The 23,089-nt window shown below is 28.8% G+C and overlaps 3 protein-coding genes and 1 long non-coding RNA gene across 5 annotated transcripts; 2 read left to right on the top strand and 2 right to left on the bottom strand.

The window, feature by feature from the left end:
- Positions 1 to 2,782: 2,782 nt before the first annotated feature.
- On the top strand, positions 2,783 to 5,812 carry LOC132950427 (uncharacterized). Its single transcript, XR_009665204.1, has 3 exons — positions 2,783 to 2,952; positions 3,035 to 3,141; positions 3,899 to 5,812. It is a non-coding gene; the product is annotated as an uncharacterized LOC132950427 (long non-coding RNA).
- Positions 5,813 to 7,048: 1,236 nt separating this feature from the next.
- On the top strand, positions 7,049 to 10,816 carry LOC132950065 (metaxin-2). Its single transcript, XM_061021271.1, has 7 exons — positions 7,049 to 7,154; positions 7,219 to 7,240; positions 9,595 to 9,673; positions 9,737 to 9,984; positions 10,046 to 10,138; positions 10,194 to 10,435; positions 10,494 to 10,816. Exons 3-7 carry the CDS (start codon positions 9,613 to 9,615, stop codon positions 10,651 to 10,653), a joined length of 804 nt encoding a protein of 267 aa, XP_060877254.1. The 5' UTR covers positions 7,049 to 7,154; positions 7,219 to 7,240; positions 9,595 to 9,612; the 3' UTR covers positions 10,654 to 10,816.
- Positions 7,716 to 9,579, bottom strand: LOC132950064 (hexokinase type 2-like). Its single transcript, XM_061021269.1, has 2 exons — positions 8,577 to 9,579; positions 7,716 to 8,510 (listed from the first exon to the last, which is right to left on the bottom strand). Exons 1-2 carry the CDS (start codon positions 9,300 to 9,302, stop codon positions 7,842 to 7,844), a joined length of 1,395 nt encoding a protein of 464 aa, XP_060877252.1. The 5' UTR covers positions 9,303 to 9,579; the 3' UTR covers positions 7,716 to 7,841.
- A 1,704-nt stretch (positions 10,817 to 12,520) lies between the features above and the next one.
- LOC132950063 (menin) lies at positions 12,521 to 21,563 on the bottom strand. Of its 2 annotated transcripts, XM_061021268.1 has the most exons (7): positions 20,560 to 21,563; positions 20,331 to 20,483; positions 19,655 to 19,900; positions 19,389 to 19,596; positions 19,015 to 19,300; positions 18,353 to 18,863; positions 12,521 to 17,180 (listed from the first exon to the last, which is right to left on the bottom strand). In XM_061021268.1, the coding sequence occupies exons 1-6, from the start codon at positions 21,002 to 21,004 to the stop codon at positions 18,381 to 18,383; spliced, it is 1,821 nt and encodes a 606-aa protein (XP_060877251.1). In that variant the 5' UTR covers positions 21,005 to 21,563; the 3' UTR covers positions 12,521 to 17,180; positions 18,353 to 18,380. The 2 variants fall into 2 exon arrangements, with proteins under 2 accessions (XP_060877251.1, XP_060877250.1); XM_061021267.1 differs by having other exon boundaries at positions 12,521 to 18,863.
- Positions 21,564 to 23,089: the final 1,526 nt, after the last annotated feature.

The raw sequence follows: 23,089 nt of genomic DNA, 5'->3' as shown, positions 1-23,089 counted from the left end.
TCGAAGCAGAAGCGTGCCTAGACTAGTTCCCAGTTTTTAAAAGTGTATTAACTCAATTGTTAATGGGGTAAATGTTGTGATCGAAATTTGAATTTTCAAAACCAAAAAAAATGGCGGGAAATTTTGTTTTGCCAATTTCTCAAACTTAAATACGAGACGCAGCTTTTTTTAGAACAGAAATTTGATCTAGAGGTATCACTGCATTGAACCTCGGAGATTTCAAGACGATACGAACAATATTGAAGTTTTTAGGTTTTCTTGATATATTACGATTTTGAAAAAACCAAATCCTTCAATAAAATTCCTATCTTTATGAAACCTTCAAGGTTTGAAGCAGAAACAACCTTAGACCAGTTTCCAGTTTTTAAAAGGTTATTAACTCAATTATTAAGGGGGTAAATTACATGTTCAAAATTTGAATTATTCAAAAATGAAATTGGCGGGAAATTTTCTTTTGTAATTTTTCAAACTTAAGGTCGGTACGCGACTTTTTTGAGAATAGAAATTTGATCTCGAGGGTTGACTGCTTCGATCCTTGAAGGTTTCATAACGATAGCACTTATATTGAATGATTTAGGTTTTCAATAAAATACGAATTTGAAAAACCTATTTAAAAACCTAAATCCTTCAATAAAAGTCCTATCTTAATGAAACCTACGAGGATCGAAGCAGAAGCATGCGTAGTTCATTTGTCATCTGGTAAAAGTTTTTTTAACTCAAATATTAAGGGGGTAAGTTAAGGTTCAACATTTTCAATTGTTCAAAAAAAAAATTGGCTGGAAATTTTCTTTAGTCAATTATCCAGCCTTAGGGTCGATACGTGATTTTTTAAGAACAGATATTGGATCTAGAGGGGTCACTGCATTGAACCTCGAAGATTTCAAGACGATACGATCAATATTGTAGGTTTTAGGTTTTCTCAATATATTACGATTTTGAAAAAACTAAATCCTTCAAAAAAAGTACGATCTTTTTGAAACTTTCGAGGATCGAAGCAGAAACGTCTCTAGACCAGTTACCAGTTTTTAAAAGTTTATTAACTCTACTATTAAGGGGGTAAATGTTGTGATCAAAATTTGAATTTTTTAAAAAAAAAATTAGCGGGAAATTTAGTTTTACCAATTTCTCAAACTTAAATACGAGACTTGGCTTTTTCGAGAACAGAAATTTGATCTAGAGATGTCACTGCATTGTACCTCAAAGATTTCAAAACGATACGACCCATATTAAAGGAGCTAATTTTTTTGATGTACATCCAATTTTGTGTTGTTACTTGTTACCTCAAATATTATATTAGAGTTAATTGACCTATTATTTTATAGGTTTTAATATTTTATTCTTATATGCCTATCGATTTACATTAATAAATAATAAGCAACACGCCTACTAGAATAAATGTGAAAAAAAGTTCAAAACAATTATTACTTAAAACGTCATACATACGTATACCATAAGGAAACGTCTGGTTATACGAATAATCACATATTGCGTTTTTCAACTTTTTGCTTCTCCGATTACGGGCGAAATAATGGTCGCACGTACTTCAACCATAGAGCCTTTTTAAATCCTCGTACACCAAAAGACAGGAATCTCGAGTTTCGTACTGATCAAACGAAAACCTAAAATCCAAAATACACGTAACTACGTAATTTTTTAAGTACAAAAAACACTTGAAAAATCATAACTCCCGAACCAAAAGTGGGATAACCTCGATCTTGGTATCCATCGATACGGCGCAAAGTCTTCTATAACGTCCGACTACGAAAAAAGGCTCACCGCTCCCGAAATCTAAGTGTCCGTACCGGAAACCCCGAAAAACGCAAATTTTAAATTTCCGAAGCCCCAAAAGACGGAGAAAAACGGCTCCTATGGTCTCGACACCTGAAACCGAATTTGATCACCGACCTCCAAACTATACAAATATCGAGTTTCAGAAACGTCGTACAAAAACTAAATCTTTTCCAAAATACAACTAGGGGGGGGGGGGGGACTCCGGGATTACGTTTTAGAAGGGCCTAAACCGAAACGTTTGGGAACTTAAAAGTATAATATTAGCTTATGAAAACGTCATCAGCTACAACTTATAGATTTATTGAACTTTAAAAACTATTACATATTTATACGTTAGTTCGCATTTGGTAATTACGCCGGTAACATACAACTTTCTATGTCAGTAGTTTTCCTAGAAGTAGTTACCTATTTATATAATCACATCGATAATAAATCTATTTAGTGTTAAACATGAACAATTGTTTATATAATTGATGAACTCAATCATCAAAGTTTATGACGTATTATACGTCTCGAAAATGATTATAACTAAATGTATTTTGTCATAAATTATAATACTTTAATATGACATGTCCTGAAATTTACTAACGCTGGACAATAGGTATAAACGTATTGAGAATTAGTAAATGACAGATATATAATATAATATTAGCTATTACGTATGTACTCTATTCAGAACTATTGTGGTCGTCTGTTTGTGGATGAGATTAATCCCACATAGGAGAACGAGAAATGGTGAAATCTAAAGTTTGTCGATGGAGAATATTATGGAGATTCCATTTAAATGGTTGGTGTAACGAATTTTCCAGTTGTTAAATAGAGAGCTTACAAAAACCATAAAAAAAACCAAAAAACCATACTAAATTTGCTTTATCAAATAATCATAGATTTTAAATTATGATAATGAATTATTAACATGTGTAACCATTGTTCAGGTTGTAGATGGTTACCACTTCAAATGTCAGCAAACAATAATTGAGGTTATGTTCAATTCAAATGTAAATAATAATTATTCGTTAATATTTTGTTAATTTTTATTTAATTTATTAATTATTTAATTTTTTTACATTTTTTACCTTTTATACAATATGTTTATTATTCACTATCGTGTGCACTGTGCTGTTACAAATTACAAATTTAAACAGTTCACCTTAAATTTTCGTAAGTCGTACATACATTTTGGCTACTAATCTGCTTGCCTATTCTTTAAATTTTATGTTATACGACAGTGTATTATTTCTAGGTCAAATGTATCTACAAAGAATTAAAATCATTGCAAATCCAAGTTAAACTTAATATGCCATTTACAAGTTACAACAATCACATTCAAACCTTCATAACTCAAATCATGTATGTTCTGTATAGTATTAAAATTCCTATAATGTATTACTTATTGGTGGTGATACATCTGAAACAACTTAACAGATACATTAAAATGATAATTATTTATCTTACAAAGTTGCAGTCAGATGTGGATTTAATATCTGATATTTTGTAAATGTTTAGGGCCATTATCATAGCTGATGCTTAAAAATAGGTATTGCTTAAGCTGTACCTACTTATGACTTAAACGAGATTCATACGAGACTTTAGCCTAAGAAAAGAAATAGTGTTACTTAAACTAAGGATCGTCGAGACCTGCATCAAGCATTGCTTTTAGTTACTATAGCTGCTAACCTAACCTGTTTTTTTATATCACAACTTTTTTAGTTTTTAAATTACCAACATTTACTTAAGCAATACTTATTCTTAAGCATTGACTATGGTCCTTAGTGTTAAATTTTATAGTAATGGTTAATGATGATGGAGTTACTAATTATTCATAATATTAAAAAGTTTACATGTTTACCTATATTGTTATTTTTTATTTTTCTCCATAAGGCATAGATAATAATAAATAATACAAGTATACACTATAGGTTCACAACTATAACACAAGGATGTTTGCTATATTATATATTGGGATACACTATGTGTTGGGACTATGAATAATGTTGATTGGTTACTATTTTACCTTCATTGATTTTTTATATGATATTGAGCCATTAAATGAATACTATTTTCAAAATAATTTAATTAATATAGTTGTTTTTTTTTCCAATTTTAGTAAGCAAGATACAGTAACTGGTGTATGCATGTACCCAAGCCATGTAGGAGATTATTCTGTTTGGAAAAACTTCTTCTGAAAAAACTGTTTCCACTAACAGTTCCACATGGCGGTTTACGAGTAATGACCAAAATAGGCATCTAGCTTCAACTTCTGTGTTCACCCTTGAAAGAACGTCATTAAGCTATACCACATAGAGTTGGAAATACCGTTTCCGGATATATGCCGGTGTATTTATTTATATATAATAATATTATGTTATTCTGTAATCCGTGACCTGTGCCACTGTGGTTAAGGCACAACTAAATAAATTGGGTGCCATGAGTAGAGATTTAAATTCTGCCTTATTAATATTAACACCTTAATAATAATTAATGACATTAAAACGTTGCACCTACCTATACTCAAGGACAAGGCCCTAATATTATATATTATATATATAAAAAATGAAAAATAGATTATAATAGTGTAATAACGTAGAATAAGATAACATATAAATAAATATATAAATACGGCTCCTGCCGATAGTTATATTAAAATAGTAAAAGTTAGAATTGTAAAAATTACGCTATTACCTTCCTCCAGATGTTCAGAGGGTTCTCGAGATCGTATATTCGAGAATTATATCAAATACACCGTACAATATGATTTTATGGAAAAAAGCACATAGAACGTATTGACTGCAATCAACATAAAATATTATATCATATGTCTTACCTGATTCGCAGTTGTTCGTAGACAATATTGTAAGAGTTTTAGGTTTTAGATAAAATAAAGTACTACTTCAGATACACAAATTGAATTAACGAACGCACTGATTATTGTTTGCATAAGAAGTCCAGTTGTCGCTCGTTGAAATCGGTTTCTTTGGTACTTGAGAGGTTGTTACTTCGGTGGTTGGTGCTCATGCACTGGTTTAAGGGACGGACGCGAGGATGCTGACCAGAGAGTGGAGGGTGGCTTTGTCACTAACTTATTGTGGGCCTGGGAACTAGATTATTCTTTGGCGTCAGCATAAAATAAGGTCACACACATCCTACGTAATATTGTTATGAGTGCGTGTCGAATTATTAGTTGTCGTTGTCAATGGTTTTATTTGATGCGACCGATTTCTACAAGCGACAGTCTGGCTGTTGTTTATTAATCTGTAAAATTTTAGTTTATTATAATGGTGTGTGAGCATATCATTACAATAAAATATATGTAGATTCTAGATGTCTCGTTCACAAAAATCCACGCTATTTCTGACACTTGATATACAAAAAATTCCTATATTATAAAACTAAATTACAAATTACAAAATCTAATAAATAGATATTACAAATAAAATATTGAAAAAACAAACAAACAATTTTGTATTTTTTGAAGTTAATATTTTTACTGTAATTGAATTCTTCTTTAGGGGATTGAAATTTTTCTTATTAAAAGATACAATAAAATAGAATAAGAAACGGTTAAAATGTAATTTAAGAAACAAATTTTCATTTTCAATGTACTAAAATAAAATTTCCCTGGTTGGTTGATTGAATTTATGTTTAAATATTTACCCGACTAAAAGATTAAATATCATATCACATCAGTACATCACTGTCCAGCCAGTTTCAAACCATATTACTCTATTGATAAATACCTGACCTTTGATTACTAAACATGGTTTGTTAGTTTAAAATAAATAAAAAATTTAACTAAATAGATACTTGGTGTGTAGATAATTGGGACTAATATTAATTATTATTTCTTTTTACTTAACTCCATATAAGATGTAGATGATTTTTATTTACTGTGTTTTTAATGTGTCAATAAACTAATTTTATATTATTTAAGTCAAATTTGATGTATAAAAACCAAAAAATAGAAATGGTGACTTCTTGTATACTATTTATTATTTAGATTCTTATAATAAATTATTTTGTATTCATTTAATTTATTTTGTATAATTATGAAAAGAACAAACTCGCATTAGACTAATGATTCAATTAAATAAACTCGTCAGTGGTGGTCACGAATAAATAAATTATGATTCTTATGATCAAATGATTCACTGTACTGTCTGAACCAGTTCATTTATTTGAAAAAAACGAATCAGTTAATTAAAGACAACTTGTCACATCTCTACAGTACTCAACAGTGTATTCTTCACTTCATACTTCTTAAGTTATATTTGTCTATTTAATGTATATTTGAATGTATTTTTTTTTGTTTCTATTTATTGATAAACTTAGACGAATATTATATTTATATTTTAAATTTTAGCTATATAATTTTTTTTAGTACATATATAAAATCTTAGTTTTATAATTTACACATTACTTATGTTTGTATCTTATGTAACTATGTACCTTATACATAAAATATATATAGAATTTAGACAAGTAAATGCAATTTTTAAGTCTTATACTGTTTATATATTATGATGAATTTACAATTGATACTAATATGTATGCATGGGCGCAAATAGCATTTGGGGTGGCTAACGCCTTACTTTGATAATATTGAATAAGCTTAAAACAAAATTTAGGAAATGTTTGAGGAGCTTATGTATGTATGGACATATGTAAGTTTTTGAAACTGCATTTAAAACAAATAACTGTTGTGGAACATAAAATTAATAGCAATACACCAATATTCTTCAACATATGTCGCATCGTATTGTTATTGGAAATGTAAGTCACTCAATCATGTAATATTTTATCAAAAGTTAATCAAGAATAATCAAAATTATTATGAATTCTGTGTTACAAAGATTCACTAGATGTGTCATGAACAAACTATTTTAAGTTTTTGAGCATTCAAGGTTTTAATGTGTAACTTTGGTGGGTAATGGGTAGCTCCAATATTTGTTTTTTTTAAATTCGGATATTGATAACCTGTAGTTATAATTGATAAGTGGTAGTTAGGTTTTTAGCTATTTTAAATTAAGATTTTTGTATTTTTATGTGGGAAACGCTGGTTAGGTAAAACTAAAAATATTTTTATGCGGGAAATTTATGTTTCTAAGGTTGGCATAACCGATCTCCCGAAATTTGATTTTGATGATATCTCGCTGTTATCAAAATCGGGAAAACTGTCCTAGCCCCGTACCATGGATTGTTCTATGATAGTACTATCTTTAATCGTGCTCGGTAGAACAAGATAGTACTATCTTAAACCGTAATTAATGATCAGACAGCAAAATTTAATAGCAATCAAATTGAAAAAAAATGTTTGAAATTAAAGTCAACAACTCGAAGTCACGAAATCGGAAATAGGAAATTAAGTATTACATTTTTCCTAACAACATTTGTAGTATTCTTATCCTTACGTTTTTCATTTCGATTTAGGTTAATACTGTTCTTGAGAGTGGTAAGTATTACAATTAATTATAAAAATCTAACATAGGTAATCTATAGTATTTCCGTCGAAATGTATAAACCTGTTTAATTTCGTTAATAAATTTCGGCCTTGGTTCTTGGATGATGTATGTTTCTACTTTTTAGAAATTACAAAAATCAATGAAATTAAGTTAAAATTAACATATTAGTGTATATTTAACATTTTAACAATTGATGTGTATTAAAGTACCTATAGGATATTAGGTACCAAGGACCTAGGTGGTTTGTTAGTAAATTAAAACTGCTAATTATTATTTATTTTTTAATTTAAATTAATGTAGGTTTATATGTGTATGTATGTATGTATGTATGTATGTATGCACGTATGTATAGTTGTTTTGTTCGAAAACTGATCTATGATTTTTTTATTGAGATATATCTAGATTATTTTTTAGATGTGTAAGACCTTGGTTTGTATTTAACACTCTTATATTTTTAACCCATACTCGAACACTGAATTGATTGCCAAATACAAAATAATTTTTAATTATGGTTTAAATCAAATAAAAATAGACAACTAAACAATAGAATTATTATTTTATTTATATTATAACATCAAGTAATGAACAGATTTATCCATCTGGACAAACTGCTGATGCTAAGACTGCTGCACCTCTTCCACTGCCGTCTTCAGACAGTATAATACCAAATTTTATACCACTGTTTACTAATTCACTAATCTTGCCCATCAACAAATTATGATAAAACGGATGAAATCTATACACTGACCCATCCACTCCAATTATTACATCTTTCTCGTTCATCTTATTCAATATGGCTGAAAGACCAGCTGCTACTAAATACGCAGACCTTCTCGAAATGCACTCTGTTGCATATCTAATATTCATACAGTCACCATCTGTAGGATTGGCTACTCCAATTTTCTGAAGAAACTTTCTAGTGCCTACATAAGTTCCAGGTGGATCATTCTCAATTAAGGATAACACATCACTAGTCAATGATTGGGGAGTATTAAGCATTGATGGCTTTATCCCATCAAATATTAATTCTTTGTCTATCATGTCTAATAATACTAATCTTAACAATTCTCCAAGGTACATTCCAGAAATCATTTTTTCAAAAATTTGTTGGCCACGATTTTCAGAATTTTCATCAATAACTTTGTCATATTTAGTATAAAAATCTTCAAGTTCGCTATTATCTCCATATGCACCCCACTCTAGATTGATAACCATTTCTGTTTTTGTCTGGTCACCACTATATAACTGGATATTTTTTACCTAAAAATACAAATACATTGTGTTTAGCTATTAGAAATATAAATAGATTGGTTTTTACAAATTTACTTTTTCTATGTAACAACAGTTACAACCTGTACCAACAATTAAGCCTATTCTGGTTTTCGGATTCAACCAAGCACAGGACATTAAAGTGCCAACGGTGTCATTTAAAATTGCACAAATGTGTATATTTAAGTCTGGGATATTTTTGATTGACTTTGTCAACAGCTGTACTACATCTTGATCAACTACGCCATCACATGTAAAACCTTTTGTCCACCTTACAAGTTTTCCTGAGTCAATGCTTGATTGTGACATTGGGAAACTAAATGTGAAACCCAAAGGAAGTTGGCTATTGGTTTTTAATCCTTCTTTGGTTACAAATTTGTTCAAACAATTGGCTATGTAATCAAACAATATTGTTCCTGATCCATTCATCAACTCCTTAGAACACTCATATGTCTCTTGATTCATTTTAAAATATTGATTTTCTCCTAAATCTAGTTTGAGAACGCGGAAATTTGAACCTCCCAAATCAAGAGCCAAGAATTGACCCTTTTCATTACCAGTAGGCATGTCTTGGACATATGTTTGCCAGCATTTGATTGTTGCTTTTGAATGTGTTTCTTTGCCAAGTCCTTCATCGATGCAGGAAGTTATCCGGTTCATAAATTCTCGTAGTTTGTTATTCGGCAGTACAAAGTTTCTGCATAAACGTCTGACTCTAATATGATTTCTCCATGTTTTTAAGTTATTTAAATGTCCTTTACAACTTTGCTTTGGGTCTGACATTTTTATGAATAATGATAGATACTTTGAATAAAATAATGGTATTTTAAACAATATTAGCAGCACTCTTATAATTTAAACTATATTTTAAATGTTTATTTTATATTACCAAGGTGCTTTGTTTATATTAACATTAGCCAACAATTATTTTCATTAAATCGTTATTTTATTTTTATTTTAATTGCCTATGAATTTTAGAATGAATATACAACTATTTAAAACTATTAAATACAATTTTATTAAATTATGTAAACTGTTCAGTATTTGTTACTTATACCTTACCATATTTATTTAGGTTTATTAGTAGTTGACAATGGCAGATTTCAAAACATCGAATATATTGACAAAAGAATGTTTAAGAACCCAAATTTGTGGTAAAAATAGTTTTGTTAGATATTTTTATCATATATTCATGTGTTAACCTCATTTTTAAACAGGTGAAGGCGAGTGGCCAAAAAACACAGTAATCTACCAGCCTTATGAAACAGAACAAATCCTATTACCTGACAACTCAAAATGTTTATCGGTTAAAACATTTTTAAAAATGGCTGGATTAGAATATATTGTGGAAGCCAGAGAAAATGCCGAGTATATGTCACCACATCGAGGTAAAGTGCCGTTCATTAAAGCAGGCCAGTTTTTAGTAGCTGACTTTGAACCAATCGTCAGTTTTGCTCAATCTAAAGTGAGATAAATCATTAATTTAAATATTCTATTTAATTAAATGTTAATACATTTATATTCAGGGTTATTCGCTATCAACAAGTTTAGATGAAGCTCAAAAGTGGGATCTTAGAGTATACATGGCACTAGTGAATAATGTTCTTTTAAATGCTGAGGTTAGTTTACAGCATATTATTTTAGAAACAATTACATAATTTTAATTATAATTAGATTTATGTAACATGGAACCACGAGCTTACTTATAAAGAACTCACCAAGCCAAGATACAGTTCTGTTTATCCTTTCCCATTGAACCACTGGGCTACATATAATAAGCGCCGTGAAATGTTATCACATTTAGATGTGTTAGGTTGGAAAAAAAAATCTTTGGACGAAGTGTTTAAGGAAGTGGAAAGAATCTGCGAGTCATTGTCAAACTTTTTGGGAGACAAGAAATATTTTTTTTCTGAAAAGTAAGTTATTATTTATTTATGTAAGAAATATTTATTTTATTAATAAAATATTTTTCAGGCCGACTGAGTTAGACGCTTTAGTATTTGGTCATTTGTTTTCCATCATAACAACACCACTACTAAACAATCGATTTGCTGCTACTGTCAGAGCTTATGACAATCTAGTTCAATTGTGTGTACGCATTGAAACAGAATTTTATCAGTCTAGAATTCTATGATATAAATAATTGTTTATTTGATTGAATATTAGTTAGTAATTACTATTATAATTAAATTATACCAAAATGGGCAAAATGAAATAAAATATTAACTAAACTGTTATATAGAAATATTTTATGTGATCTAATGTTAAGAAGTGTTAATAAAATTAATGATAAAACATATTAAGTTTGTTATAATTTTAAAAATAAAATTACCTTTGTATTCTTAAAGGACATCACCACACTACATTTTTTTTTTAAATTTTAAGTTTTTTTTTTTTTTATTATTTGGGTTAAGGCTTCGACTACTTAGGTCATTAGCCTGTAGTACTGTAGGGGGGGAGGGTACTGTAGATTTGTTTACTCGTGATTTGTTTTGGCAGAATTTTTAATTTGGGCACCCGTAGGTATCTGCCATGCCCAGGTGGGGGATGGCGGCACTTGTTCTCCGGACACTTGCCCGAAGAAAAATGCCGCCCGCGACCAAGGTATCGAACTCGGGTCGGCTGGGTCACAGCCGACACCTTAGTCTGCTCAGCCACTCCGTCCCCCAATTTTAAGTTTATTGGTATATTATTGTAGTCAAAATAATGAAAAACATTTTGGTAAAAATCCAAAGTTAAAAAAATTATTTTTCAACAAGATAATGATAGTTGATGCATAGCTGCATTATTAGAGCCAACGAATGAGCAGCCACCAAAGTTTTACGTGTAAAAGTAGTTTGATTTACAAAATGGTCTTAATAACTTACGATAGTATTATACAATTTTTTTTTTTCATAATCCCAAGTATATGTGCTTAAGACTATGGTGTAATTTTAAATTTAATATATGTATCTTATTTTTGTATGCATATTATAAATTATAATTGAGGCACCCGGTGCCGATGCCATTTTGTCCTAAAAAATGCATATACCGCCTTGTAGAATCAACCAAATTTCATAATTTTTTTTTAATTGCTAGAGGGACATATTTTACAGCCCGTATCGATCTCTGTTTTTCAATATTTTATTCTCAAACTTTATAATATCTCCAAAAAAATACAACATAAAAATCATTTTTTACAAATTTTTTAATACAATTATTTGAAATAAAATACAAAATCAGAGACCGATGCGGGCTGTAGGAAGTCTTCTTCTTTCAGATAAAAAATAGTCATCAAAATCTGACAATTCTACAAAGCCTGAGAGTTATTCCCGTGAAGTCATTTTTTTTCGATATAATACACCCTATCAACCCTTCCTTAAATAGGTATCAGGTAGTAGATTAATGGAAAAGTATTATAATTGAGGTGTCAACTAAAATACAAAATTTAATTGAATTTCGGAAAATTTGAAAAATAGGCCCCGGCCCCTTCAAATAAAATTGTTGAGTTTGCGACTCGCGTCTTATTGCCGTACAAACCAAAAATGACTATAATAGTTTTATCACCTATGAAAAAACTTAAAAGTATATCAAAATTATTATTAAACTAATGTCATAGACACAAAAAAAGAAAATAATATTATCTTTAACGATTGAAATTGTATTAATCTAGACACTTTTATACATAAAATGTATGCTGCCGTTCAGACTCTGGCTCTGTGACGACACACACATGTTTTCAATTGCCTGGAACTTGTTAAGTTTAATTTAATTAGTGTTAAAGTGTGAGACCCATACTATATTTCTTAGATAATGACATACTTTTAATCTAAGCAAACTTGTTTTTAGTGTTGTGATGTCCTTTAACTTATATTAATCTAGTATATATTAATTCCATTAATAATTTATAAACTAATTTTGTTTTAATACTATAAAACTGATAATCTCATTGTTGGTTTATAAGGATTTAGGATAGATTTATACTTGGTTTAAAATAAAAATATGTCAACTTCAAAGCACAATGTCATACATTTTATTTTATCAAGAATAGGTATAATTAATGTTATTTAATAGTAATAATAAAACAAACAGTAAAGCAAAAAAAGAAAAAAAAACTACGGGGAACAATAAATTGAAGTAAATATACCCAATCCTAAATAAACATAGATGAGATTTTTCATAACAAAAATTCATAATAACTCGCTTAACGTTTCCATATAATACTGAAAACTTAACCAAATACTGAAACAAAGTTATTTATGAAAAATAAAATATTTTCAAAAGCAACGTAATCACCATCATCTTTAATATATCATGAATGAAAATTAACCGAACTTAGATTTAATATGTATAATAGTTCTTATAAATAACACTAGAGTATAATATAACATTGTGATGTGTATAATTAAACATAAAAAAGTTACATATATTTTTCCACATATTATATAATATATTCTAAAACATTTGTTGTTATTTTTACCTGTACTGTTATATTTTTATATTGCAGAATTTTATAATGTTGCCTTTCTAAAACTTGATTTAATAGAAATAAAAATATATTGTAGACAATTTGTTATCAACTTAATACTTTAAATAATTTAATACATACAAATTATATACGGAAGACAATTAACATAATGGATACTGTTAACAATCGTAACTAATATTTTTATTTTCATTATTTAATGTTATAAAAAAAATATACCGTAATTACGTTAAATAACAGACACTAGTTAAACAAGAATAAAAGAAATAATATGTAAAGAAATAAATCAATTGGCCATCAATCCTTTAAAATGTAAATGCTGTGCTATGACATATTATTTCAAGAAAATTTTGGTTTTTTTTTTTTTTGATGCACTTTAATTTAAGAAGAACATTACAATTGTAATCAATTGTTTTATATTTTATTAAATAACAAACTACTTTTTAGTTTAAAGTTTAAAAGCAGAACATTTGTATTTGAATTTCAATGAATATAAATTATGAATAATGAGCTAAAATTAAATGAGATGAAATATAGTCAAATTTTTAATAAGAGTATGTCAGCGTAAGTATTTTTAAGGTTTGATAAAGCCAATTTTAAACATTTTAGAAAAATTAAAAATTAAATGTAGATTAATACTATTTCAAAGGAATTTATAAGAGGTAATTGAAATACAAAGTCTGTACTAATATGTTGTTGCGATATTACAAAATGATATACAAAAAATCAATTTTAAAAGTGAAGTTAAAAAAAACAACATATTTTAAAATGATTTTATTACCATACGTTAGTATCAAATTTGCAAAAATTGCGAGAACCAACATTACGATATTAACAAACCATTTAAGATAATACTTGTAAATTATTAGAGATAACATTCAACATTTAATTATGAAATCCAATTACTGCTACAAAATATTAATAATAAAGATATGCTTTCCTATTTACCTATATAAAATAATTAAAACCAAAGCTTTGTTTATTACTATTTACTTTTAATCTGTTTTAATATTAATCATCTTATATTTATATATCAGTACAGCTCAATGATTACAATTTAATAAATACAATTATTATTATTTTAATGGTAAAAATTGTATTTGAATTACATAGAATATAGAACAAATCACTAGATTTTTTAATAGCTTATAGCTATTGTCATGAAATAAAACATTTAAAAATATTTAACAATTTTTTTAGGTAATGTTAAGATACATTTTTCATAAATATTGGTAAACAAAAAATTTGGGACGTTAAGTTAAATAATAACTGCAAGGACTAGTTTCAAAATTTCATTTTACAAAAATATATATATATATCATATGTATTTAAAATTAAGTATTATTGTTAAAAAAAAAATTTAACAAGTTAAAACATAACTGATATGCCAAACAATAGGCAATAAACAGATTATTGGGTATAACATTGTCATTGAAGAGTTTAAAATTTCAATGATCTTCAAGAGTAACATAATTGTTTGATTTATTGGTATAACAAAATTAAAACTTAAAAAATATTGAATGTCTTAATGGTAAGGTAAGGGCGGGTTTAAGAGGAGGGGCAATGCCTCTCCCCTAGACCAAGACTATTTATTTTTTTTATTTTAATATAGGTAACAATTACACTTTAGCCATAATTCTCATAAAATTCAAGAAAAATACTGGTGACTGAACAAAGGATTAAATTAAAACATATATGCTGCCGGGTTTAAAGCTATTGGATTGTCCGTTCAATGAGTGACCTTTCGCATCATTGTGAATTATAGAAATATGAGAAATTACATAAGTTTATTGCTTAAACATATCAGGGTTGGCCAAACCATGTCTTATTGTAAGACATTAAACACTTTTATTAATATAATAATAGATATTATAATATTAAGACAAAATCCCATACAGAATTATTTAATCTGACATTATTGAACGTTATTTTATTGTTTTTCACTCAACATATTTTATTGAGTTTGATATCTTATCTTATTTATGATAATGGAGAACCTTTTTTCCGTTTTTGGCTGTATGTACATATATGTCATTAAACTGTGTGACTTGTGATTTTTATCGCTGGCCACCCCTGATGTATAATGATTTACTAAGTATGCTCAGGGCTCACCCCTTTTTTCATTTAAATAATCAATTTATTTAAATTCTGATATTTTGATTTTTTTAGTATATTCAAAGACAAGATTTTTGTATACTTTTTAAGGAATGTCCTGTTGCTACAGCAACTTATTTTTTCCATTGAAAACCACAATTTCTTCCTGTTAACTGTTAAGCAGATGCCAGTTTCTTAAATTTTAATTCGTTTAAATTAAAAATTTAAATGTGTAGTATTTAACTAACTTAACTTTTTGTACTAAGGACAGTAAGTCCATGAAGATATGGGGGCTATAATGTTTTAAAATAATAGTAATTATTATTAATTTAATAACATTTTATCTGTAAAATTGTCATAAGTATAATAAATCTTAATTTTTATTTTTGTAAAAGGACTATTATCTTTAGTATAATATACATTTTAATAACTTAGAAGTACAGAAACTACTTAATCCAATTTTGATTTAAATCACATTTTTTAAAAAAATCATCTGCTTTTAAAACAATTTACTGTAAAAAAGATGGGTTTATATTTTGAAAAAAAAAGTTTGTACCACCACTACGACCTTTTTAAATGGTATAAAAAAATCTAAGCTTGAGTATACTTAAAAATTCTAAAAACCATAATTTGATTAAATGTATTATTAAAAATTAATGAATATGAATGGATATTCTTATATTAATAGATATTACATTAAATTTGAATAAGTAATACAACCAGCCAAATTATTTATTCTCAATTGCCAACCTCCCTTGCATACAACTACTGTTAGATTGGATTTTAAGAAACTACAGGTTTATTATTGTACTGCAATATGATAGTTTGACTAGTTCCTACTAACTTAAGATACTATTAATAAATTATAAAGTATTTGCAAAAACTAAAAGAAAATGGAAACAAAATTATTTATGATCAAGACTATTTTTGAAATATAAATATAACAGTAAGAAATAAGAAATAAACAATAAACAGAAAGATAAGAATTATTCAACAAAAAAAGTTGAGAAGTTTAAAAAAAAAAATGTTAAGATAAGGAGATATTGTATACAGTTACAATTGGACAAAGAATAACATGAAGAATAATGTAAAAATATTTATAAATACAAATTATAAAATGGTTATTTCATTATCACAGGTTACTAAACCCTTAAAAACATAGTGATCTCATTAATTAAAGATCACATTTTAAGATTGCTCATAAGTCATAAGCATAACTATAACAGTTATGTCACATTTTCAGTATAGTAAATTCAAAACGTATAATGCGAACCCTGTAATATTAATACTAATTTGGGAACTGGAATGATTAAAATTACTTTTTGTAATTATACACATTACCTATATTTATAGGTGTAACTATATAATTATTAAAGGTAGAGGCTAAACATTTACATTTTTATTGTTTAGGAAGTTTACAATATGATTATTCATATATTTTGTGAGAGCTTAGGTAAGATTTAGAGCAGTAAAAGCAGATTCTTAGTTATGCCTATGACTATTTTTATAAATAACTACTATACTAATTACTAACTATTAAATACAAATCGGAACTTATTGGCAAGTAAACACAAACAACAATAATTGCATAAAAATGTTATGGAAATAAATTTTTAGTTCAGTATTACATAGTTTTCGAACTTTTCTGTACTCAGATAAATACAATAGTAAATAAATAATAATTTATAATTATACGTTAAAAAATGTATAATTATAAGTCACTTAAATTTTTAGAAGTATAATTAATTTAAGTTTTTATTAAACTTGTGTTTTTTTTTTTACTATACTAAGTTATTGGATAAGTATTGTAATAATATTGTATTTATCTTGTATACTTAAATTAAATTAATTATTTATAAGGTTTATATTTGTTTTAAAATGTATTACATATTATTACACTTTATGCCCATTGCTGTAGTTGTAAATCTAACAAAAATTCAAAGTGTCTACTATTGTAGTATACTATAATATTCAGTGGCATCATGAATTTGATGAGGCAGCTGCCTTATGTAAATGTGAGAGTTGGTATCTTAATGACTCCAGTCTCCAAGACCTAGATGGCTAGACTAGTTATGATTTATACTTGCATAGTCACATACATCCTGCGTTTAAAATGTGTGAAAAATAAGTGAAAAATGTGAAAATTTGATGATGTGTGGGTAGTTATTTAAAGTAGTTGCTTCATAGGAAAAAAAAGTTCACGCCGCCACTGATAATATTATTATAGAAGTAGTTATAATTTTACAATGGTGACTTAGAGTCTTAAGATATTTAAATAGAAGTATCTAAAAGTAAACAACAGTATACAACGTGAAAATGTAGAAGTTGAACAAGTATATAAGTAACACAACCAGAAATTTCTGGAAGGTGTCAGATAAAATTAAGTACTAAAATTAAATTGAATATGTATTTGTGTTAGTGGGGTTTGATAGTTTTTTAAGACGATTAATGTTATTTTTTGTAAGTATTTTAATTTATAGCTTATAGGCTATATTTAATAGGTACAGTTATTTTAAGTCTATAATTTACTTAATATGATCAATGTATGAAATAAAAATTTTATTTTTCCATAGTAAAGATACCATTGGCTGTGCAACAGCAAGTACCTAAAAGAATTTTATGAGTAAAATAAGTTTTTAATTTTTATTTTGACTTTTATCTTAAATTATACTTCAAAGATATTTGTATTGGTATAAAAAAGCATTAGAAATTATTGAATTTCACACAACCAAAACAATTTGGAGCTTTCTTTTAATTAAATCATTGCAATGTAATATCCTTATTAATTGGTTGCGCTACTGTACAATTTGTATTCAATAGACAATATTATAGCACTGTCTAGTCTATAACTTAAACTTATAATTTTGTCATGCAAAATACAAGTTAAATTTTAAATCACAAAAATTTAGGATTTTACTAATTTTAAATTTAGTATTTTTAAATATATTTTTTTTATGGTAACACTAATTAATCACTTTGTTAAATTCAACATTTTATCATTATCAACTAATTTTACTGTTAAATTATTAACATTATTATTATTTATTATTATAACTTTTAAAATTATTAATACCTATGTTTTTTTGAAATATATATAATATTATAAATTATAATATATAGATTAAGTATCTTAAATAAGAGATTCTAAATAAAATACTGATTTCAACTATGAGTCATAGTAAAGAATTTAAACTCCTAAAATATAAGTAACATAATCAAAGTCTTCCAGTATAAAATAAAGTAAATTATTTTTGAAAGAAAAAATTGCACTTACGTTTAATGCATTTTTAGTATACATTTAATTAGTTGTTATTTCTTCTACTCCGCCTGGATATTGGTTCTGCATTATCTCTAGGTGCATGACGTTTTCCCCCTTGAGACTGAGCACTCATTTGTAAACTTATTGCTTGTGTATTCAATTTTTTTGCAATTAGTAGATCTTTCATGCTTCTCATCTTCTTACTTTTCAACTCAATTTTAGTTTCAGGTTCATCATCTTTTAATGTTGTTTCTAAAATAGGTGCTTGTGGTGTACTAGTAGGAGTAGGTAATTCATCAGAACTACCCACAAATGGTTCTCCGCCACCTTGTAATAAGAACTCTCGATTCAATATTCGTTCGCTACAAGCTGCAGTTAGTGCTTTAATACCAGGGTGGAGTTCTGATTTAGTTTCTTCTTCTGTGCCAGGAATAGTATTTAAAATTTCTTTAGGCAGTGGACGATTATTATTATTCATGTTAGTATCATGATAATCTTGTAATACACCACTATCATTTTCAGAATCCTAAAACCGTTATAGTAAAATTAAATATAAAATAAAAAAATACATTCTTATTTAAAATGTACAGAAAACCTATTATGGAATACTTTTTTTATGTTATTCTGTTGTTACAAAATAATTATAATTTAGATAATTTAAAAACAATATGCCGTACTTTTGGTTCTAATATGATAAGTCTTGTTCTCACACTATCATCAAACTTAGAAATGGAATTTATAAAATGTTTTGCCCATTTAATGTGTAATACTGGGGTTGTTCCATCTTCTTCCCAAAGACAAAGACCATCATAAATTAATAACACATACGCATAACATTGTGGGTTATTCAATATTGAACGACTTTTGCCACATGTCATTTCTTTCAATGAGTATGGTATTAATTCATAAGCAATATCCATCATTTCTTTATATAATTCTTCATCATCTTTACTAAAACTATACCTAAAACGTAATCATTAAAAAATCGACTGAATTAATCAATTATTATTAAGGAAATTCAAAGTAATAGTATAGTCATAATTTATCTTACTTGCTTATAACTTGACTAGCGTTGGCCCAACTTGCAAAAGCGTCTTTAATCATGTTGTGTCTATAGAAATATCCACCTTGGTAAGTATATGGATAGACAAACATATCACTGTAGTATATTCGAGCGGCTGAAATAGCTTCTTCAAATAAGGCTGTACAAGGAGGTCTTCCAGGTGTTGCATTTAACTCTTCCAAATCACCTAAGTTACCTGGAAAACAGCAATTATATGTTGAATCCTGTACCAATAAATTAAAGTTTGAAATTACCTAAAGCAAGTGGAAATTTTGACAAGTGACCTTCATCATAAAGAAGCCACAAAAGATTTTTTTGAAGAGTGGAGACTTCCAAAGCGTCATTAGATTGGTTAATACTTGGGTTAATAGAGCTAACTAATGCTGATACTTCCATATGCCTATTACAAACTACAGGGTGGCCATTAACATATAGCCATGACCTATGACCGGGTCCTGAATCTTTAATTTTTTGTCCACGTTTATCTTCATTTCCCTTTCCTGAAATTAAACACTTGGTCAAATTAATGATTATATATATTAAAAATGTATAACATACTTTTGACAAATAAATTAACAAATAACTGCTACCAATGGATCTCACACAATAATGAAGGTCATCTATATACACACACACTACTACTTATACTCATACAAGCTAGAGAGTAGCCGCCACCGACACAATGTCTGGTGGAGTTATTGTGTATTCATGTTTAAGATTAAATTATGATTAAATGTTTTATAACTTAAAAAGTCCATAACAACATGACAGTAAAAAAGCATTACAGAAGTTTATTTTGAGCATATAATTTTAAATATAACATTTCTTTTGTAATTACTTTTACTAATAAAAACAATTATTCATTATTTAAAAGAAAATAGAATGTTTCTCAAAATATTTAAATATAATATTGGTATCATTAAAATTTACCATGCCACGTAACTTCAGCGTTTTCATTACCATCTGGACCAAATACAACCCATGCATGGTCTTCAGACAAAGCCAAATGGACATCATTGTAACCGAGTATTTGACAAGCAGCAACTACAGCAAACGCAACACCAAAACAGTCCAATTTTGAACCTAAACAAAAATTATTTTACATGATAACATATTTGTTGGGGATAGTGCCTATAGTGTTTAAAAGATTTTCACTCACCTGTTAAATAGCTATACATGCTTTGCAAGTGTGCTCTGTCTTTATAGTAACTTCTAGTAAGCGTATTCCATATGACGTCGGACACCCTTTTCACAAGTTCTCGACTGGCATGTCCGTCTCGGTCGTCAAAATGCAGAGGGTCGACGCTGCTCTTGATGAGCGAGTAGAATTTCGTGTACAAAGCTTCCACAATGTGCAGCTCTACGTCGGGCAGCCTCAGTGGTACCTGATCAAAGTCAAAGTTGGTTTCAGCCGTCACGACGATCGGCACTTCGGTGATCGGTCGGACGCAAGTCATCGTGTTCTCGATGGCGCCAGCCACCAGCGACAGCAGCAACAGGTCCGGTTCTTTTTTTTCCAGCTCCTTGCGGAACACGTCCACCACAGCGGGTACGTCGCGGATCGGAAACAACTCGGAGTGCTCTTTGAATACCTTCTGGGACATAATAACCGCCTGTACCAAGCCCACAAAGTGCACCCGTAGCACTGCAACCACCACTGCTCTTGTTGTAGACCGGCGACCTCGTGAATACGAAAAACATTCACCCGAGGTCGACTGCAGCGCGTCTCCAGTATGACCGTTAAAAAGTGTTGCGGCGTTTCGTACTGTTACGGACGGTCGTGTCGCGTCGTTTCGTGTTTTGTTGTTTTTTTTTTGTTTGTTTACTTTACCGCGTTTTAATCTCAGAGTCCTGATCGTGCGAATCTGCCGTGCCGCCGCCGGACCAACGTTTTCGGGCGGCTCGGCGTTGCGAATCGGTCGCCCTGCTGCCGGCACCGCCGGTGCGCACAGGTCGTAGTGGTCCGTCGACTACGATAGTACGTTTTTGTTGTTATTGTTATTGCTGTAGTACTACTAGACACTAGTACTGTAGTCGTTGATACCACCGACAGTCGATGATAGTACTCGTGACGTACGCGATGACGTAATTTAAATTGCAATTATTTCATAGCCACTAGCCAGTTGCGAGCGGACTGCGGGGCAGTGTGGTACTGTGGTGAGAAAATGCAATGTACACATACAAGTCCCGAAGACCGTTTGGCAACCGGACGTGTTCTTTGTATTCGGACGACGATAATAATTAATAACATAAGTAGACAAGAAGTATAGTCGTTAGTTAATAATTCATAACGAGGCTCCAACAAACGTGATTCGTTGTAGGTGCTTACCTACTCCGCTTTGGTGTATACTGATTATAGCTTGTTGCGTAGGGGTGTATGGGGTGAATACACAACTCTAAGAGAATATCTAAAATAAGCCAAACACAAAATAAATTATTAAAAAAACGTTTTAAATATTCAAATTTTAATTTACCAGAATTCTATATTTTTATGTTAGTTTTGTAATCTTAAATAATTTTTCCGCGCATTTGTTGTATCTACACCTACCTCTAACCTTCATAAAAACTTATGAGGTCACATAAATGGCTAAATAGGTACCTACAGTCGGTAGATAGCTATTTAGAACCTACCCGTCCTACATTTATATACAAACCTAAAAACAAAATTATTTTATAATTATTTAGTTTTATGCTTAGATCATAATAATATACTAGTATACTAGAAGAGTATTAATACTGGTATATGATCTAAGGTTTTATGCAGAAAATAAATTACAATATTAAAAAGTAGGTCAGCGCATTTCGGTGGTGGATGTTTGTCCATCGTCCCTTCGGGCCTCGGACAGGATAGTGTAATTTTACTGTATTCGATAAAAAACGATTCTGAGCGGACGAGGGAATCTTTTTTATTTAATTTTATTCGTTTCTATGGTGATAAACAAAGCGTTTTAAGAACAGCTTAAGAACGATTTATATAAATAGGTAATTTATATAATTATAATTTATAATTGGGAAATATCATAAAAATGAAAAAAAATATAAAAGAAAAGAAAAAGCTCATAGGTCGCTCAAATGTTTTAAAAAATTTCCCATGTCTAGGTATGGATAATATAAGTAAACAACCCAAATTTCAAGTTTTTACGAATGTTTTTAACCAAATTACAACAAAAAAACTCCCAAAATTAAAATGTCTATAAATAGCTAAAAAATGGCTAAAACTTTCCGAACTTGAAACCGTAAGGAAAAAAATCTAAAATACAACAAAAAATATATCTTGTTATTTTTCATTTGAAGCAATATTTCTGGTAGAAAACGTCGTCCGTAATTATTTAATATTATAAAATCGTGAAACCGTACATTTTTTCTTCTTTAACCGCTTTAATTTCGAGTAGCGTTTCGAAAATCGAAAAATGACCTCTTTAAAGTACCAGCTCAAGCTTTCAGAAAAGATGCTATACTTGATACTTTTGAGCAAGGTTAGAGGGAGAAAAAGTGTTTACAGAATAAAAAAGAAATAAACATCATTGTAAAACCATTACATTCCTCGCTCCGCTCAGAATCTAAAATTCTGTTAATTTATCAATTTATTATAATAATAAATCTTAATCTATGTTATTATTTTATGTTCATAAATCATAATACCTATATATTTTTAATTTTGTATTTTTGTTTATTATATATATATATAT

The sequence above is a fragment of the Metopolophium dirhodum genome, chromosome 8 (genome assembly GCF_019925205.1).
Source record: "Metopolophium dirhodum isolate CAU chromosome 8, ASM1992520v1, whole genome shotgun sequence".
Classification (NCBI taxonomy): Eukaryota; Metazoa; Arthropoda; class Insecta; order Hemiptera; family Aphididae; genus Metopolophium; species Metopolophium dirhodum.
The sequence above is the reverse complement of the archived record's forward strand: the minus strand, read 5'-3'. Positions and strand labels throughout refer to the sequence as shown.

Bases quoted from the DNA above. Each gene is read 5' to 3' on its own strand.
- LOC132950064 (XM_061021269.1), bottom strand. From the start codon at position 9,302: ATGTCAGACCCAAAGCAAAGTTGTAAAGGACATTTAAATAACTTAAAA. The intron at 8,511-8,576 runs GTAAATTTGTAA...TTGTATTTTTAG, and splicing joins ACTGTTGTTACATAGAAAAA to GTAAAAAATATCCAGTTATA.
- LOC132950065 (XM_061021271.1), top strand. From the start codon at position 9,613: ATGGCAGATTTCAAAACATCGAATATATTGACAAAAGAATGTTTAAGA. The intron at 9,674-9,736 runs GTAAAAATAGTT...ATTTTTAAACAG, and splicing joins TTTAAGAACCCAAATTTGTG to GTGAAGGCGAGTGGCCAAAA. The intron at 10,436-10,493 runs GTAAGTTATTAT...AATATTTTTCAG, and splicing joins AAATATTTTTTTTCTGAAAA to GCCGACTGAGTTAGACGCTT.
- LOC132950063 (XM_061021267.1), bottom strand. From the start codon at position 21,004: ATGTCCCAGAAGGTATTCAAAGAGCACTCCGAGTTGTTTCCGATCCGC. The intron at 20,484-20,559 runs GTGAGTGAAAAT...ATTTTTGTTTAG, and splicing joins CATGTATAGCTATTTAACAG to GTTCAAAATTGGACTGTTTT. The intron at 19,301-19,388 runs GTAAGATAAATT...ATTACGTTTTAG, and splicing joins GCTAGTCAAGTTATAAGCAA to GTATAGTTTTAGTAAAGATG.